Source organism: Dermacentor silvarum, chromosome 11 (assembly GCF_013339745.2).
Source record: "Dermacentor silvarum isolate Dsil-2018 chromosome 11, BIME_Dsil_1.4, whole genome shotgun sequence".
Taxonomy (NCBI): Eukaryota; Metazoa; Arthropoda; class Arachnida; order Ixodida; family Ixodidae; genus Dermacentor; species Dermacentor silvarum.
The window spans coordinates 110,667,621-110,686,129 of NC_051164.1; the positions used below are offsets into that span (position 1 = coordinate 110,667,621).

Genomic DNA, 18,509 nt, shown 5'->3' on the forward strand with positions numbered 1-18,509 from the left:
AAATGCTGAAATTGAACCTAAGGAACACCAACGTTGAGGTGCGAGTGTAACTAAGAGACACCTAAGACAAAGATTAGGGTCGCCTACCATTTTCTTTTTGTAAACGCTTGTGTCGACAGGTGATGCACATAGGGTTTGTTGGCCCATCGTACATGACACAGGGTGTGTGTCTGTGTCGTTCTTGTGTCCTGTGTCATGGGCACTATACCTACTAAGCCCTCTAGTAGAAAGCTCCTAAGGGTGAGCACCCCTTATGAGAGCATGGTGTTGCACTGATAAGGGTACTGTTTCAAAGTGACCACTCAAATATCTCTCCTTCCCTCATTCTGAGACCTATCAGATGAAGCATACCAAGTCCACCTGGCTGCATCAACGTGTTGATGAATGATACTTTACTAGAAGCTCAGCATTCAAAGTTTAACAAACAGTGCTACTTGCACTACTAATGTACACAGGGTGAAAACAATTTTATAACAAAAGACTCTGAACAACACACAAACAGAAAAATTGGATGTTGAAATACAAATTAATTCAAGCATACTAAACATGCCTTCCTCCCAGCAAAAAAATTAAGAACTTTGTAATTTCATCGATGAAAAAGTTGAACATGTCTGTTTCAGAAGTGCAAGTGTAAATTTGTGCTAGTTATATATCAACACACATGTAAAAAGCAGATGCCATAAATCAGTCGTCATACTCTTCTATGACGACTTCCTCATCTGAGTGGTCAAGGTCATCCAAAACTGCCTCAACATTTTTACACGTGTAGTTCACTGAAAGTTCCACTTCTCTGTCATCCACGGTGTCCTGCTCGCGAAGGCTGCTTCGGCTGGTGTCGTCACATATTTGTGAGAGATTCAGAAATGGTACCATTAGTACAAGTTATGGCACAGAAAGAGAACAGATGACAACAGATGAGTGTTCACTTACTGAAAGAGGTTCCTGTTAGCCAGAGTGCCAATTTCTTCAACAAGCACCCTCCTAGTGTTTGCTAACAGAAGAGAAGAATAGCACACAATTGTTGCAAAAGAACAGCTCAAGTCAAAGTGTTGGAAATGTTCCACGTCAGGTAAAGCACATCACGAGAGTGAGACTCACATAGCTGAAGGCCACTTTCCTGAAGAAGAGCCAGGTATGGCACCCTGTCCAACTGCAACTCTCGTCCTGTGCTATGCAGACCTGCTTGATTGTTTTGTGAGAAGGAAGAGACAAAGAGAAAAGAAAAGTGAGAAGAAGATGTTGCTTACTCATGGCCTTCAAGGATTCACAACAATTTGTGTAGAGTTAGTGCATTTTGTTTCTGTCTGGTAGTGTGCGACCCTAACAAGAGCTTGCCTTTTTTTACAGTAGAGTGGAATCTCGTTGATACGATTCTGCATAATACGTTTTTCGGAATAATACGTTTCTTTTTCTTTTCCTGATAATACGATTTGGTTGGATAATACGATTTTTGGATGATACGCATTATTTGCCGGTTTCCATGAAGGTCGTATCAACGAGATTCCACTGTATTCAGTCCTTTCAACACAAATTTGCGATCCAGTTATAGCATGTCCAAATGATATGTCTTCAGCTTAACTGCCTATCTGCAACAGCTACTGAAATATTATAGCTCAGCTAGGTGTGCAACCCCGATGGATTTCTGCTGATATGAACAGACATTTCATCCGGCTAGTCATCTCAGGATTCAACCCTTCGAAGGTAAAGACTATACCAAGGTTTGCTTGAGAAAGCATGTCTGTGAAGGGTGCATTTAAACAAGAGAATTGGTTGCCTTGCCTTTAAATGCTACACGCAGGTCATAAAGCTTCTGCTTGATCTGAAAGAGAAGAAGCACAAATCATATCCAAGCACATGTGCCTTTTTAGTAGGTATGTGTAAAAAAGGTAGTGAAAAAAAATGTCAGCACAATTAATACATGCACCAAATGAAAAAGCTAGCTCAGACCACTAATTGTACGAGTTCACACTTTTTTTCAGTTTTCCATAACATTGTGCTCAATATAAAAAATATTTGGGAACGAAAAAGTGACAAGGAACCACTGGAGACGATAGTAAATAAGAACTTAAAGATTGTACCCAGAAACAAAATAATATGTGTATACAAGAACGGAATTCCCTACGTTCACAAATGCCCTCAGTAGTGCAACAACTTTAAGCATTGTTGGAATAACCATGCAAGTACATGTGCGAGAAGGTTTCAACTCCGTAGCATGAATATAAATGCAGATCTGAGCAATAACCTTATTCAAAGGTCACTCATGTAAATGTGCAAGTCAAGAGAGAGAGAGAGAGAGAGAAAGGATGCATTTCCGGTTGGCTACCCTGCACGGGGGGAAGGGGTAGGGATGCAAGTCAAAATTGTGTTCATGATCATGGAAGAGCTTGTACAAATGAAAGAGATGAAAGTGCCAAATTTGTTCAGACAGGCACACCACAGACACCACTGGCTGGTTTCAGGTGAAGTGTTTTTTTTTAAATTAATTTGAGAGCATTGTTTACCTACCTCAGAAAACTGAAAACTCAAACAACTGAAAATGTGGTCACTGGTGCTTACATCTCTAAAGGCAGCTGACCACTGTGGCTTCCCAAGTGGCCTCCATCCAACGCTTTTGGAACCTGACTTTGACAGGCTGGAGACGACTCCTCTCGTCACTACCGACATGGCATGCCTTTCCATCACATTCTCACTCTGTCAGTAATAACGAGAAAGAAAGAACAGTGAGCTCGTGTTGACATAAGCACTATGACAATCCTCACAGTTTACACTGATCTTTCGCTTGGTACTGTAACATACTACAGTGTAGACCTCTTATAACGTAAGTCGCCGGAGTCGCGAATATCCGCACTATAACCAAAGCAACAATTTTCAAGGCCCGCACATATGCAAAACATGTGCACCGAGCCGCCACGTGTATGCGACAGTCGAGGAATACGGCTAGAACGTTTGCATTCAATTTACAGTCGAATCTCATTAATTCGAACCAAATCACGCGGCGGCGCCTCTGACCGGCATTGCTCCGGCACCGCCATAGAGTAAAAGCTTAGGAGAGACCCCTCAATGTCGCGTGTGAACAAAAAAAAAAGAGAAAGAAAGAAAAAAGAAATGTGGCGGAAATTTCACCCTCTCTCAAATGGCAAGGTCGCCGATTCTGCGTTGCGCCGGACCATGCGTGTACGTGCCGACGTCTCAGCCACGCTACAGTAGCCACGCGTAGAAAATAGCAGTGAACCCTTCTTTCTCCTTTATGCTTCCTCTACTTTCTAGTCACATGTTGACCTTGCACGCTGCGGCTACAGCGCAGAGGGAAGCAGCGGCGCTGTCCCAGGCCGGCCAACGAAACTGCCCACGCCGGCAAATGCCCTGCTTCCCGGTAACGGCAGAAAACGAAACTTTCGGGGAGCTGGCGCCGAGCCGGCTGGAGCGGTGGTGCCTGCACGGCGGCGGGCGCGCACGGTGACAGTCGAAAGTGAGGGAGCTACGAGGGAGGGCGACGGGAGCCACCGAAGCGGCGGAGTTGCCGAGGCAAAATCCGCTCCCCTGCCGCCCTCCTCCCTCACATTCCACAGTCTCTGCGTGCGCCCTTCGCCGTGCTGTGCCGGCGACGCAAGCTCCCTGAAGTTTCGTTTACTGCCGTTATAGTGAAGCGAGCGTTGGCCGGCGTTGGCAGTTTCGTGGCCCTCGCTCTCTATGCGCGCCGTGATATTTCACGACTCGCACTCAAGATTCTGGTTTCAGCCTCACTGGCTGTTTGTTTGCACCACGTGCCATTCTCCTTCACTTCGTCTCTCTTTCTTCCTCGAGCACTCCTTGGGGCGCCCGTTTCAGGGGAGCGTTCGCCGTCTCCGCTGACTTCGGTACTCCCAGGCAGCCGCACTGTAACCGGTATTTTGTTTCCTGCAACTGCACTATAAGCGATACGCGTATACATGTATGGGAAAATTAACGGGAGTCTGAAAAGACCGCACTATATATGGTCCTGCACTATAAGCGGTTACGTTATAAGTGGTCTATACTGTATATCCTGTATATGTTACATGCCAAGCAACAGATGTGTGTTGGCGCTTGCTTCAATGTGTAAACTGTGAGGATTGTCATCGTCACATATGCCACAAGATATGCTTACTCATAGTCATCAGAACAAATGACACCGCGAGGTAGCTAGATGGTATAGATAAATAACAGGCAACAGCTTCACAATCATTTCAGAAAATTGCACATCAAAGTGTCTTGTAGGTGTTTCTTTGTGAGGCGCTGTAGGACCTTAAGTGAGACAAGCTCTGCTACTCACAGTCCATTCGGAGAGCAAGACGTCACCATGGCAGAACCATTCCGAGCATTCAGCCACAGTGTGAATGTCAGCAGCAAAGTCGGGCATGTTGTGGTGGAGAAAGAGGGCAAATGTCTCCCCGGAAACTGCTGCCCGCTCAAACACTTCCTGCACAAAGGACAAAGCAAGGGCAGGCCTTTGCAAGGTTGAGGGTGCTAGATTAAGAGTTACTTTTTCTTGTTGTTATTATTTATCTACTTTCCAAGTCATCAAAGGTACCACTTTGCATTACATTTGTGCAAGCACCTAGCATATGTAATATGCCGAGAATGATAGCCATATTTTGATTTAGAAATCTCCCTTTTTTCTTCTCTTTTTAGTTTTAATTCGACAAGTGCTTGAACCTTGCGCTGAGATTGTTTACAAGATTGGTAAACAGTGCATGGGTGTGGCCAGCTTCTGCTTGTGTTCGTGAGGCGAACACGTGCAGTAAACATATAATTTTTGGTAAAAACAACTTTCAAGATTCTTTGTCAAGTCGTGATTCAACAGCTGTTCATTATTGTAAGTATACTTTAGATACCTCAGGATTGATGTCAGTAGTGGGGCATTTCTCCGGATCCTTCACCGATGACAGTGAGAGATCACAAGCTGACACTTCAGTACCCTCCCCTGAAGCGAAGAAAAGAAGCAAGGCTCAGTGCCACTAAACTTCGAAGTGTAGAAGCTTAGGTGAATGTTAACTGATAATGAGCAGGGTAGGTGGGTGATGGCCAATCATAACAGTACGCAGGACGTGGCCCAACATCACTCGGGAATTCATTGTTGAAACTCCAATTGTGTGTTGGTCTTGGAGCAATACCAACAGCTGGATTAGTATGGCCTCGGAGCAATAGCGCAAACTTGAGACAGGGGCAGAGAAGGCAAGACAATACAAGCACTAACACTAGCACTTGTGTTGTCTTTCCTTCTCTGTCCCTGCCTCAAGCTTGCGCTATTATGTACCAACAAGGCCAAGCTGCTATGGGGTATACTAAGGTATGTCCCATAGCTTACCCAAGAAATTATTGAGGCCAAAGTGATTGTGAAGCTCCCACTTACATAAGGCTCACTATGAGTTTGAAATAGGAAGAGCCAGAAATTTTAATGACAGTGCGGTGTAGATAATAGCACTTTTTTTTTTTTACCAGACAAGCACTGCTAAACAAACAAACAAACATAAAATCACTGTGACCATGTGTATCAGAAGTAGCACAGACCTATATTAGAGCACTCTTGTTGTTTACGCTTGCAATGCAGTATTTTCCCCAGTGAATGGAAGAGGGTAAGAGGTGCATCTCGGCCAATGCCACAGCTGCGCCCATCAGATTTAGCTGCCTTTTTTCGTCGCTTCTTGCAGGCAACACTCCACTGTTGCTTTGCAGTAGGCTTGCTTCTTATGGAGCCAATGCCTGGAACATTCAGAGAACCCATGCTAATGAAAGTGGTGCATTTACTAAGGACACAAACAACAGCCTGAAAAATACTTACACTGCCGAGGAGAACAGAAGAACTCAAGAGCGTTAATGGCACTACGAATGTCTCCATTGCTTGCGGCAACAATGCTGTCGATATCATCGACAGTAGGTTCATGGGTGATGGCCTGTAATTGCTGCAATACAGTATAGAGGGATACATAAGAGAATATAACAAGCTGCACTTCTGCAACAGGCAAATGCATTTCAGCATTTACTGATTACAACGTCAACCTGTTAGTTATGCTGTAGTGACACAGAAAGAGAGAGATGAGCAAAACATCCCCACTGAGGCACTGTTTTTGCAACTTCAGCTCATCAGCGAAGATTGACCAATTTAGGGCATGGGAAAAAGAAAGTGCAACACTGAAACAGACAAATTACTCTGGCTGCTGTTGTCAAGGCAATAAAAATTAGACAATGCTGGAGGTAGTGGTGCTAGGGCACATTGGGTCACAAAGCAGTATTTTTATTTCTCCCTGCCACCCTTCCTTCAAAGCGAAATCGTAGGCCAGACCTGGCTCCTCCTGCCACACTCTCAGCTTTTCTTTAATAAAAGCTCTCTTGCTCTCCAAAATTATATAGCCAGAGGCTTAACGTCAAGATGCAAACTCTCCAGAGATCTAACTGACCAAAATAATTGTGATTACCCCTTCAGGCTTTAACCTTTTGCGATCATGAAGATTTACCCAATTTGTGGTCGTTCCAGTCACGAGCCAATTCACGCATTTTGGACACCACGCAGAAAAAGCACTGAGGTAAAAAAACACATGTTAAGTGATTTAGTTCAGACATATTTCTGTATTCCTGAGGCTCTCAACAGTACTTGAGCACTGCATGGTAGTGCTCAAAGCACTCTCCTGAGTGGAGGTCAGGATTTGCATTGCAGGTCTTGCAGTAGAATAGTCTTCTTCCACCTTCCTTTCTTCTTACCACTGTAAATAGTGCAGTCAGAGGATATTTGCTGACCACCTCAATTCGGAATATATTTATCGTCAGCACTAAAAACATCTCATTCAGTGAGCTTACATGCGTTTTGTTCATAAAACGCATGCGCAGAAAACGTCATCTTGTCAGCACTTCGTGCCACAAATCGCGCTAATCTCTCTAATTCCTTCAAGTACCTTTGAATAAGTGCTGCTCTCATCTAGAGACATTGCAAAGTGCACTTATTTGTTAAAAAGTTCCCAAAAGTTGGTGCTACCAATCCAAATCATCAGCAAACGTGAGCATGCGCACTTGTCAGTCACTTTCCGACAACTAACCAGAACTGATGTTTGCGGGTGGCGGGAGAGGCCCCAACATACTGCCCAAAGAGTTAATTACAAACTCTCCAACATGTTACACAGCTGATAATGACTGCCACAATGACAATTATTATTTGAAAACTAAACCACTTTACAGAGTGACTGATATAAGTGTGTGCTTCCAGGGTATTCATTTAAAAGTGTTAAATTCGGGGGTTTGAGATGTCAAAACCACAATATGATTATGAGACACATCGTAGTGGGGGACTCCGGATCAACTGTGACTACCTGGGGTTCTATGACATCCACCTGATGCACGGTACACGGGTGTTTTTGCATTTTGCCCCCATTGCAGAATCTTGATTCAGTGAATGCTTTAATTTCTCAATTTGAAACTTTTCAGTAGTCAAGTTTACAATGCCATAGCACTGCAGCAGAACCAGTGGTAAAATGTTAAAAATCACAGGCATTGGAGCACTTCAAAGACAGAAGACTGACATAATTTTAATCTCATGTAACACTGTCATCCATAAATACCGAGTTTTGCCAAGCTCCCGAATGCCACCGAGTGGCTTTATACACCGTGTGAATGCTTGAGCCTAGGTAAAGCTTCTCAGTAGTGAGTTCCTTGTCCTTCACCAAAGAATGTCAGGCCTAAACACACGTACAAGTGGTACCATATGACCATTATGTCAAGGCAAAGGCTCCACTTTAGTTTTATTCAAGAGAACTATGTCAGAAACATTATTGTATTCCATGACTTCTCCATGAAAATTAAGAAAAGACAGCCACATTAGATTATTTTGTTGTCGAAACTTTTACATCAATACAATTAGACCGAAGTTGCACATAATTTGGTTGAAAAAAACACTATATGACAGTACTAATGCTGCCACATTCTGTCACACCTGAGCATGATGACGGCAGTGTGTGTACGATACGGTCAACTCTTAAAGTGAATGCCTAACTGGTAATAAAGTAAATGTGACTAAAGCACTTCTCCTTTACTAGAGAAAAGCTGGCTGAGAGCATGCAATAGGACGGCATCTATACGTTAAAAAATAGTGTGTGTGCGTTCATGCCTAAATTCATCTGTAATTGGTAGGAGTGGGTGTTCCCTTTAAAACTGAACTGTATCAAGCTAAAGCTTTTGAAGTCACCTAGAAAGGCATTTCACTGTTCTACAGTACGGTTTACTTACCACAGCTGTATCAAGCAGTGTACAAAGTGCTTTTGTGACAAAGGTAGGTGCAATAGAATTGAACCTGAAAGGCATAAAATCAAGCAGAAGAACGTAAGTATTTTTTTTTTTCTCTCTATTTTGCAATTAGTGTTTGAAAGTTCAAACAGAAACTGGGCTTACGTAATTTTGGTGATATCTAGTTCCTTCATAAGAACCTCGGGGAACAGGCGGTGTTCAAGTTTGTCAGATGACTCGCTGATAATAAATATAAGAGGTGCAACAGCAACCGTACGGCACATCCTTTAAAAAAAGTGAGAAGCCACATATGAACAAGTAAAACAAAGATGGAAACAATGCCACTACATAATTAGTATCCACACGTTGGAGCTTGTTCATTCCATCATCTTGCCCTTACCTTAGTACACGGTGCAAACTTTCCACATCCCTGATAAAAATGTTGGGGAAGTCCTGAAATAAGAAAGGAATCTGTACAATTCCGCACACATCAACTTAACATTGGTCACATGCAAACAATTGATTGTAGTAAGCTATAAGTAGGTTGTAAGTGTATCACACATGATTTTAGAGGTAAACAGCACATACTGCACTTTACAGAAACACTGAAGAGGCATACTAAGTTAAGCTCAATTGGGAGTGCACAAATCTGGAGCACCATGAGTAGAAGTTTGGCAAGGCAGAGAATATGCAAGAGACAAATCTGATCATTTAATGTACTATAAAAATATTTACATGTAGACTATGCAGTTATGAAACTCGTACCTCTACAAGCACAACTCTCTTTGCAGAGTCCCCAGTGAGAAGTGAAGGATAGCGACTTGACTGAAAAAGGAAGTCTTCAAACTGGTCAACCTGTCCGGTGCTTCTTCCAAAGTCCCAGTTTGGATTAAATTCTAAACAAATAAAACATTGGTAGCATGAACCCATGACACATACCTTAATAAAAAAATTACTCAATAAATTGCACTACTATACTATACAAGTTTGTATATACACTAGCAATGTTGCTGAATACACCTTCAGTTTATGAAATGTTGCAATGTTCTGGAGTAATATGCATATGCACTTTGTGCTATAGTGGCAATTTACTGTGAGTTAGTCTACACGATGGTCCAGTTATACATCTTATAGTAAGAGAGTGAAGATGTGCAAGCACAAATTCTGCACATCTAACAATTGCAGCTTACAGAAACAAGTTTCAAGATAATTTTCAATGTGCCAATAAGCTGACTGAATGAAGATGATAATGAGCTCAACAGAAAGGTTACTGTCGATGTAACACCATCGAGTGCTGAGACACATGACTGTGCTTCTGGCATTGTAGATCTGTGGAGCAGAATTTGAATGGCATCAATCAAGCGGTGAGAACAACATTGAAGATGACAACATGTTGGTGACAACATAAGAACGCATTGATGCACTGCTGTCCAGCTAAAAGAATATTTATAAAGACACGCCAGCCAAAAACGTGCGCTACTTTTCATTACATCACAGCGCAGATGAACTTCTTTCAAAATTAGTGTCTCGGGAACTGCATATGTCCTTGGACCGCAGAGGCACAACGGGTAAATGTCGTGCATTTATGCGTGCAGAACTTGTACTGAATTTTGAGGTTTCCACTGACTATAATTTGCTTTATTTAATAGTATTGAGCAAACAGTATACATGTAAACAAAATCACTCAGAATTAGCTATAAAAGCTTTTTTTCTTTTTAAGTCTCATGCTAGTAGTTTATTATACCAAGCAAGAATGTAGGCACACTCTGCATTTCTATGGAACAAATCTACGAGTCTTTTTCACATCTACATCTCTCTCATTTCTTGAAATGGTCGTAGTGAAAAAAGTTTACAGCCTTTTTCATGACCAGCTCACAAAAAAAAAAGGACCAGTTCAAATGCTTGTCAACTGAATGAAGAATTTGACCACCAAATTTGTGATGAAAGTATTTTACTGAAGGAACGCTAAAGAGAAACATTAAGTTAGCTTAGACAGATAAAGTATTATTTCAAAACTATATTTTGATTAATTTCATGGTAATAGATTGAATATTGGAACAAAAAAATGTAAGTCGAAATTAAATTTTTTGAATTTTGCACTGAAACCGCAGCACTGGTACACAAGTGTTGACATCACGGATGTCAAAGTATTTTTTAATAGTTGAGGTGTTGTAGCTCAGTAAAAGTTCTTAAAACTTTTCAGTCTTTTGCCCTTTTACGATGCAATATGGTCCATTTTTATTCATAAAAATTTACCTAGATTGAAGCAGACGCCATCATAATTCATGACATCAAGGCGAGCTGGTGCGGGATCTTCAAGGCAGTGTCGCCACCTGTCTTACATTTCTGCATCTTTCCTGACTTAGCAAGCCTCTTTTTATGGTAAGAGTGGCTTTTTCGGTATTGCAGAAGAGTAAGTTACTAATACAGGTTGAATTATTTTTCTCTTTAATGTTCCTCTAGGAAGACTAATAAAACACAAGAAAGCAATATGACGACTTATATAATGTGTCTCTTTCATAAAGATCTAATTACTGAAATTTAACTACAACATAACGACTGTCTGCCAAACTCTGCCCAGGCCTTTTATGCCCATGCGCCTTTCAGCATACCAGCTTTAGCAGTCAGGGAAACTGGGTTGATCCATTCGCAGATAGTAAAGCCTTCTTCAGCTGCAAGGCATCGTAGTGTTGCTGTTTTTCCTGAGCCAGCTGGTCCACAAAGCAGAATAATGGCGCCAGAATTCTGAAAACCGGGAAGGCGGCTTACCATAAGATACCATGGAAGCGCCCACCCCACTTTAACTGAAAATTGGTTTAATCTAGATATAGGCACTTGTCCGGTCGAAGCAGTAAAAACCAAGATGGCGGCCAACGAAAAACATCTAGGCAGGGCTACAGTGGGTACGGAATCAAAGACAGCATGTTTATATTCAAATGGTAAATGATGGGGAAATGAATAGAGTCAACGACCGATTTTCCGGACATGCCCGATAATGGCTTCGAAGCTTGGAAACCATAGAGCATTGCATAATGCCGGTTCCCAAAAGTCAGCTTCGGCTCAATACAGCAGTGTTATGCGCTGAAGCATACGCGAAGTATTGCAGCGAAAAAAAAAATTATGGGGTTTTACGTGCCAAAACCACTTTTGATTATGAGGCACGCCGTAGTGGGGGATTCCGGAAATTTAGACCACCTGGGGTTCTTTAACGTGCACCTAAATCTAAGTACACGGATTTTTTCGCATTTCGCCCCCATCGAAATGTGGCCGCCGTGGCCAGGATTCGATCCCACGACCTCATGCTCAGCAGCCCAACACCATAGCCACTGAGCAACTACGGCAGGTATTGCAGCAAAGCATATCATGAGTGGGAAGGGGCAATTGTCATGGGACACGGTATGTATTCCTTAATTTCGGCCCCTAGGGAGTCCGAAAAATCCAACGTTGACTGTATCCCCGCCATTGCCCCTAGCGGTCTCATAGTGACTGCAGTGGGGTGAATATTCCGGCTGATGCTGGAGCTTTGGAGGGGGTTGGGCGCTTAACATATAATTTTCAGAATGCTGAAGTTTCGGAAATGTGAATTCTGGGCACTTGTGCAAAACTGTGCACTTCTGCGGTATTTTACGGCATGTCACAATTTTTATTTTACACTTCTCTTTACCCAATCTCATTTTGCGTTAAAGGAACTCTCATTATGCTTCTCCCAGAAAATATACCATGTTAATCAAAATTTTAAAGATCACTTGCTCAGTCTGCCAATATAGATGTCACATTGTATAGGTCACTTCAAGAATCCTAGTGTACCTTCATGGTGCACCACACCAACATTTGCTCATACACCTTCAGACCAAAAACTTTCAATGAAGGAGTCAGCACCCTGGCTCTGCCTGTGGCATGTTTTCGAAACCATTGGCAAAAAAGAGCATGAAAATAAACAAAATGAAATATAAATAAATTTACAATGCATGAATTAGTCTATCCACTACTTCAAACAGTTGACGCACATCATGCAGTAATCATACATATTTAGGCGATACTTACACATTGAGCCCTGTGTTGTAATTATTTATATATATACTTCCTATTATACACTGTTCATGCTACGTGTATAGTGTGTCGAAATTTAAGCACCTGTGTAATCTTCATATTAGCTTCTACCAGGGTAATTATTTCACTTCTAATCTAATACTTATTAGTTTCTCTCAGAAGTGGTAAGTGGATCAAAAATAAACGAAGCATATTTCATACTTTACCGTGAAAGAGGTTTTGAGTTTTTCCTTGATGCAATGACAGACTTGTTCCACTTTATCCCGATGAACAGCTAAGTCATTCTGCAAGCAAAAGGTTGCCAATTGGTAGCAAGAGTTTAAACAAGGTATAACTCTATCGAGAATCACATTTGCACGAGACTAGCTCGCTGAAACAAAAAAATGAGTATACTACAAGACAAGGCATGATTAACATGCCTGTGCAGTAAATGTTCAACATCAAGGCCATGGCAATTACCTCAATTATTATTTCAATTACCTCAAAAGTTTCATGAGCATAGACCAGAAGACATTTCATAACAAATCACACCAGGCAACTAACACAACATATTTCAATACATTCTGCGAATGAAGGGCGACTGTTTTACAGCCCACTTATTGTTCTAGCTCAGGGTGCTCTTTACCAGTAGTGCTTCAGATCTGCAATCAATTTGGTGGGAATGCAGCATTCCTATTTCTATGCATTCACCTGTTGCCAGTAACGTTACCGTTTTCTTGCTTGTTCTTGTTCTTCTTCTTTTTTTTTTTTTTTTATTCGCTGTTTGTATTCTCTGGTAAGCAAAATAGCCACGCAATTACGGCTTTTTAATCATTCAAGACCGCGGGCCTCGCGGGCCTTTAAGAACAAAACAGGCGGAATGACATACCAGAACAAGAAATGAACGCTTTACGCAAGCTTACACGACTCTTTGGCGCGAATTTTTCCACCCACGTTCCACTGGCGCGAGCAAGCGAGTCCACTGGATCGTGCCCCGATGTCGCTTGATCACACGCCGCAGAAGAGTCATCTTTTGAGGCTGGCCGCTTTCTTGTCACTCGTTTGCGGGCGCTTTGATTCTGTGGCGGCTCCAAACAGAAGCCATCGTCAGGCTTGACCCACTTCGAAATGAAACAACAGAACAACAAACGAGAATCTGTAGCAGAAGCGCACCGCAAAAGAGAAGAATTTTCAGGCGTCAGAAATTTACGACTTACGCTCATCTTGTACCGCGATTACGACTGGGCACATTAACTAACTGGGCCTTATTACATTAGGTTACATAATGTAGTCACATGGACAATTTAATTTATTTGAAGTTTGTCGGAAAAACCACCTTCACAGACTGCAACTGAAGATTCAAAACAAAACTGGCTTACAAACTGGATTGAGCTTCGTACTTGCTTTGATTTAGTGCGCTAGCCGAAAAATGTAAAAATAACTTTTATGACGTCATTGCGTATTTTTGTCTTAACAGATCTTGTGCAAACCGCAAATATTTATTTATTGCATTATAATATTTTATTTATACTGCTATTACATATGTGAAATTGATTTGTAACTCTGACAGCCTGAAAGTGTACATTTAAAAATTGTTATGTATAAGGCAAGAGCGTCACTTAGAGCCAACTGCTCTCTGCGCCCTTTCTGTGCCTTAGCAACGCGCCCGTAAGGCTGATGTGTATTTTTGCGTTGCTGTAATGCCCGGTGTTCCAGCGTATGCGATGTACCGTAAAGAGCGCCGATTGTCACCTGTAGAATGAATTACAACGTGCTCCTTTGGTTGTACATGAAGTTCGAGAACATGATGATGTCAACGCATCACTGGATCATGTCGATGCTGTTCCAGGATTTACGATCCCACAAGTACGTGGCAAGTTTCAGCGCATCGTTCATGATCGTCGGCATCGTTGTGCTGCTCGTGAGCTTGGCTCTAGTCTGGACTCCGTCCGTGTGGAACCTGAAGCGGCCGCGACAGGCTGCATCCAAGTTGGAGCTGACGCCTTACAAGAGCACGGAGTTAGCAGACAAGCAGCACACGCGCACGCTGCCCAATTTCCTGCCGGACAGCAACGATCTCGAGGTGACCGAAGAGGAGATCGTTGACGTCTACAATCACCTTCCCACACGGAAGAGGAATGACGACAATGGCAGAAACGGTAGTTCTTCCTGTAGTAATTTGTCATTGCTGCCCCATCAACCTGTCGTTCGTACGCGCCGTTAAGGTATTCGCCAGCTGTTCGCACTCGGCTTCGCCACCTCCTCTCCCATAAAGTTTCCGCATCACGCAAGTGGGAAGTAGCTCCCAGTTGCGTGCGTCATTCAGAATGGTTAACGTTTTGGGGAGTTCAAAACTCGCTTTGCTAAAGCGCTGCGCATAGTGCTGTCTGTACAGCGCACGGTGCCGATGAACCATTTGCTGCACTTGATTTAAATGCCGTGAAGCCGCATGTGCAGCGAGCCCAAAGATGCGCTATGCAACAGGAAAGAATCGTTGCGCATCGCGCCATACAAACGAAAAAAAATTTAATCGTGCTAGTGCAAAACCTGGTTTCAATAGCAGTTTAGAAAGCTAGAAACTCTTACCGAGGTTTAGCTCCATTTTCGTCAATTAACGTCGAGTAATACACTTGACAAGTGTTTCCAGTGGACCGAGTGATCACCTCCGCGCGCGCTTCATTTACTTTGCCGCCAGCACTGGTCGCTAAAAGCCCCGACGAACTGGAGCCTCATCAAAAGAGAAGCGCTAGCTCTTTTTGAGGTAATGTTAATAGTTACGCGGTAAACAGTGTTTGATAATGTTTTCCAGTAGTCCAAAGAGAAATTCCAAGATGTTGCTAGAGACAACTGCATAAACTATTTCTGAAGCTGCATGTAAATTGTCACTCCTGACGTTTCGGTTTCAACAGCCCACGTCTCAGTGCAGGATACTGGGGCTCAACATTGTTGCCTTTCTGTACTTGCAGATGTGGAAGCCCTGACATCATTGCGGGCAGCACTGCACATGGTGGCGCTGAACAAGTACGAGAAGGCACTCAAGCTGTTCCAGCATGCACTCATCCTTAGTCCCAGCCATCCAGACATACTCACGGAGTACGGACAGTTCCTCGAGAACCACAAGCAGGACTTCATCAAGGCTGACCACATGTACAGCCGTGCCCTAGTTGCCAAACCAGACCACTCGCAGGTATCCATCCTGTGCTTATTCTCATTCATTGTATAGCGAGAGCGTAGACTTTCACAACCTTGATGCCCTGAGGAAGGGTATATTGCCCAGTTTTTCCCATGCTTCATCTAGCTTCAGCAGCTGCTTCACATGGTTGAAAGCATCATCCTCAAGCAGTTTGTCACACTTAGAGCTGGCACTTCAACATAGGGATGTGCGATTTATAGTTTGTACCTGTGAGATCAGTGTCTGAATGTTGCAGGGTGAAGCAAAGCAAGGGCAGATCATTAAGTGCATCAGCATTTGCATTATGGGACACCAAAGGAAAACAATTGACCTAAAGGTCAATTGCTCATTCAAAACTTTGCACATTTGTTCACTGGCAAAAAAAGTCCTTACTAGTGGAGAAAATGAAGGGCAAACATTCCAAGACTGCAGTGTCGATGTCTCGTCAAAAATGTCGCACCATATTTCTTCTTTCGTTGCCAGTTTTCATTCTCTTTTATTTACACTAATTGCCTCAGGAATATCTTGCCACGATCTGTCGTGGACAGTGGTCGCTGCTGCGACGATGCCACCCGACTACGCTGCGATCGACCAGCGTGCCTAGCAAAATTTAAATATATTTATTGAAACTTTCCGTCCTAATAAACTAAACGCTCTCAAAACAAAATTGAAATTAATATAATTTGCAAAAATAAATAGACAAACTGTTAGAATACATTGATAATGCCGTCTAAGCTTGCATGTTTCCAATCACAGATCATGCTGTGTTCTTGATTGTTTTCTCAGTGTTTCGGTTGCAGAAGACAAACACTCGTCTGCTCGTTTCGTTCAGTATGTATGCATATGTCTTTTTTATCGAAGTATTTCCGGACACATGAGGATGAGAAGCGTGAAAGGAAAAGCACCTGCATTGTGCCATGTAGGTTGCTTGGGAATCCTATCATGCTGCATTAGCCAGAAAAGCAATCACCAGGTTTTGTTGAAGAAAAAAAAAATAATGCTCTGTGATGAATGCTGCCACTATCGTTCAGACATTTCGTTCAACAAAAAGGCGTCGAAGGGCAAGAATACAGCCAATGTGTCCAATCTGAAGAAGCCCGGAGTTGTCCTAATCATTGTGCAGGAACCACAATGCAATGAAAGAAAATAATTTTAATATATAAATAAAAAGAACCTCACAATCCCAGCATTGCTATGCACATAAAAAATGTGCGAACACTGCAGGAAAAACTGCAGCACGCAATCAGCAAGCTTTGCACGGACATGCATGACCTCCGCGACAACTTTTAATCCCAGAGACCTTGTGTTGCACCCTTATGAAGCGTTTGCCAGCAATGATTCCAGGCTTTAGCGACAAGTGACACTGCAATAGACCAGAGTACTCAAGCACCCCGGACCGTCATTGTAGAGTGAGCCATGACTCACTGCCCTATACACCATAGTGTGAGAAGTAGTTGGTGCAAGAATTTCTGGGTGGTACAATGCTTCGGCTGTTGGTGAATGTTTGTTCTATATCATAAGTGCAATTTAACTGTCTGACTTTGTATTTTTTCTTTAGTGACCTATCAGTAAGTACTGCAAGGTTACGAGTGTCCAAACTTGAGCTCGTTGGTACTAATTAATAACTAAAAAGCTGCGTGAAGTAAAGCCAGGATAAGAAAGACAACACAGGACGAGCGCTGCAAGGTTCACTGGCGTACAACTTTTCAGTGAAGCTGTGTATTTCAATTGTATACCTAGTTGCCTTTTTTTCTGCAACACTTGAGCTTGCAACTTCTAATGATGCCCTTATGTGTGCAGCATTCTCAAACGAAAAGGTTAAACGCAAGGACATGTTTACATTACAGGCACTGGTGAACCGTCAGCGCACACTGCCTGTGGTGGAAAAGCTGGATGAGAAGCAACTGACACGCATAGACAAGAAACGGCTGTTCCTTATCCAGATCCCGGAGGGTGACCCGTCCCTCAAGCGCATGAAGAAGGAGGCCTACTTTCAGCACATACACCACACAGTGGCCATTGAAGGTAACACCATGACACTTGCAGAGACACGCATGGTCGTCGAGACACGCACAGCTGTGCCAGGCAAGAGCATCATGGAGCACAACGAGATCCTGGGCTTGGATGCTGCACTCAAGTTTGTCAACAACACTCTGGTCAACAAGGCACTGCTCACGGTCTCGGACATCTTGGCCATGCACCGCCGTATCCTAGGTCACGTTGACCCTGTAGATGCTGGAACCTTTCGGAGGACGCAGGTGTTTGTGGGCGAACACACGCCGCCAAAAGCTTCGTTGGTTAGGGACCTCATGGAGGACTTTGTGGACTGGCTCAACTCTGAGGCAGCACTCAGGCTGCACCCAGTCAAGTATGCAGCACTCGCTCACTACAAGCTGGTCTTCATTCACCCTTTTGTTGACGGCAATGGCAGGACAGCACGACTGCTGATGAACTTACTCCTGATGCGTGTTGGCTACCCTCCGGTGATTGTGCGCAAGCAAGACCGTGCTCTCTACTATGAGTACCTGCAGCTAGGTAATGAGGGTGATGTCAGACCGTTTGTCCGCTTCATTGCAGAGTGCACAGAACGGACATTAGACGTTTACCTGTATGCAACCGAGTATGCCAAGCACCAGAGAGCATTGACTAGCCAAGACAGTAACGAGGGTGAAGTGGCATTTGTAAGCTAAACTGTGTTATATACAAAGACGTTGATAGGGTGCAAGCCAAAGAATGCTGGCTGACAAAACCATGGTCAACAAATGAGTGCCCGTGCAGGCCCAATGTCATTTGTCCGTTGGTGTGCTGCAACCACAAGGGCATAGCTACAAGTGACGTTCTGCAAATTCGTGACAATTTGACGAATTAATCATGATGCTGAAATAGGTGTGGTCAGCAGTGCCTTCCAGCATGAACAATTGTAGATACTGTTTATTGTGCTATTTATGTATTTATGTGCTTGTTACACGACACCTTTGTTGGAGGTTTATGTGCAAATATGTACAAACGGCAAGAAATTATTTCGAGATTATGCTCTCAGTATTGTTTTAAAAATAAATGCTTCAATGCACTCGTTAAG

General features: G+C 43.1%; 2 protein-coding genes across 2 annotated transcripts; one reads left to right on the top strand and one right to left on the bottom strand.

Moving 5' to 3' along the window:
• Positions 1-371: 371 nt before the first annotated feature.
• On the bottom strand, positions 372-13,645 carry LOC119434067 (cell cycle checkpoint protein RAD17). The gene is made up of 17 exons (XM_037701389.2): positions 13,476-13,645; positions 13,182-13,379; positions 12,486-12,563; positions 10,842-10,974; positions 8,995-9,125; positions 8,630-8,682; positions 8,395-8,514; positions 8,233-8,296; positions 5,801-5,921; positions 5,530-5,721; positions 4,854-4,942; positions 4,292-4,438; positions 2,557-2,691; positions 1,780-1,819; positions 1,099-1,179; positions 931-991; positions 372-829 (listed from the first exon to the last, which is right to left on the bottom strand). Exons 1-17 carry the CDS (start codon positions 13,479-13,481, stop codon positions 685-687), a joined length of 1,794 nt encoding a protein of 597 aa, XP_037557317.1. The 5' UTR covers positions 13,482-13,645; the 3' UTR covers positions 372-684.
• A 249-nt stretch (positions 13,646-13,894) lies between these two features.
• Positions 13,895-18,508, top strand: LOC119433638 (protein adenylyltransferase Fic). Its single transcript, XM_037700895.2, has 3 exons — positions 13,895-14,417; positions 15,225-15,445; positions 17,278-18,508. The coding sequence occupies exons 1-3, from the start codon at positions 14,018-14,020 to the stop codon at positions 18,118-18,120; spliced, it is 1,464 nt and encodes a 487-aa protein (XP_037556823.1). The 5' UTR covers positions 13,895-14,017; the 3' UTR covers positions 18,121-18,508.
• Position 18,509: the final 1 nt, after the last annotated feature.

Bases quoted from the DNA above. Each gene is read 5' to 3' on its own strand.
- LOC119434067 (XM_037701389.2), bottom strand. The intron at 10,975-12,485 runs GTAAAGTATGAA...CCCGGTTTTCAG, and splicing joins AACTCAAAACCTCTTTCACG to AATTCTGGCGCCATTATTCT. The intron at 4,439-4,853 runs GTATCTAAAGTA...TCCTTTGTGCAG, and splicing joins CTACTGACATCAATCCTGAG to GAAGTGTTTGAGCGGGCAGC.
- LOC119433638 (XM_037700895.2), top strand. From the start codon at position 14,018: ATGAATTACAACGTGCTCCTTTGGTTGTACATGAAGTTCGAGAACATG. The intron at 14,418-15,224 runs GTAGTTCTTCCT...CTGTACTTGCAG, and splicing joins TGACGACAATGGCAGAAACG to ATGTGGAAGCCCTGACATCA. The intron at 15,446-17,277 runs GTATCCATCCTG...TTTACATTACAG, and splicing joins CCAAACCAGACCACTCGCAG to GCACTGGTGAACCGTCAGCG.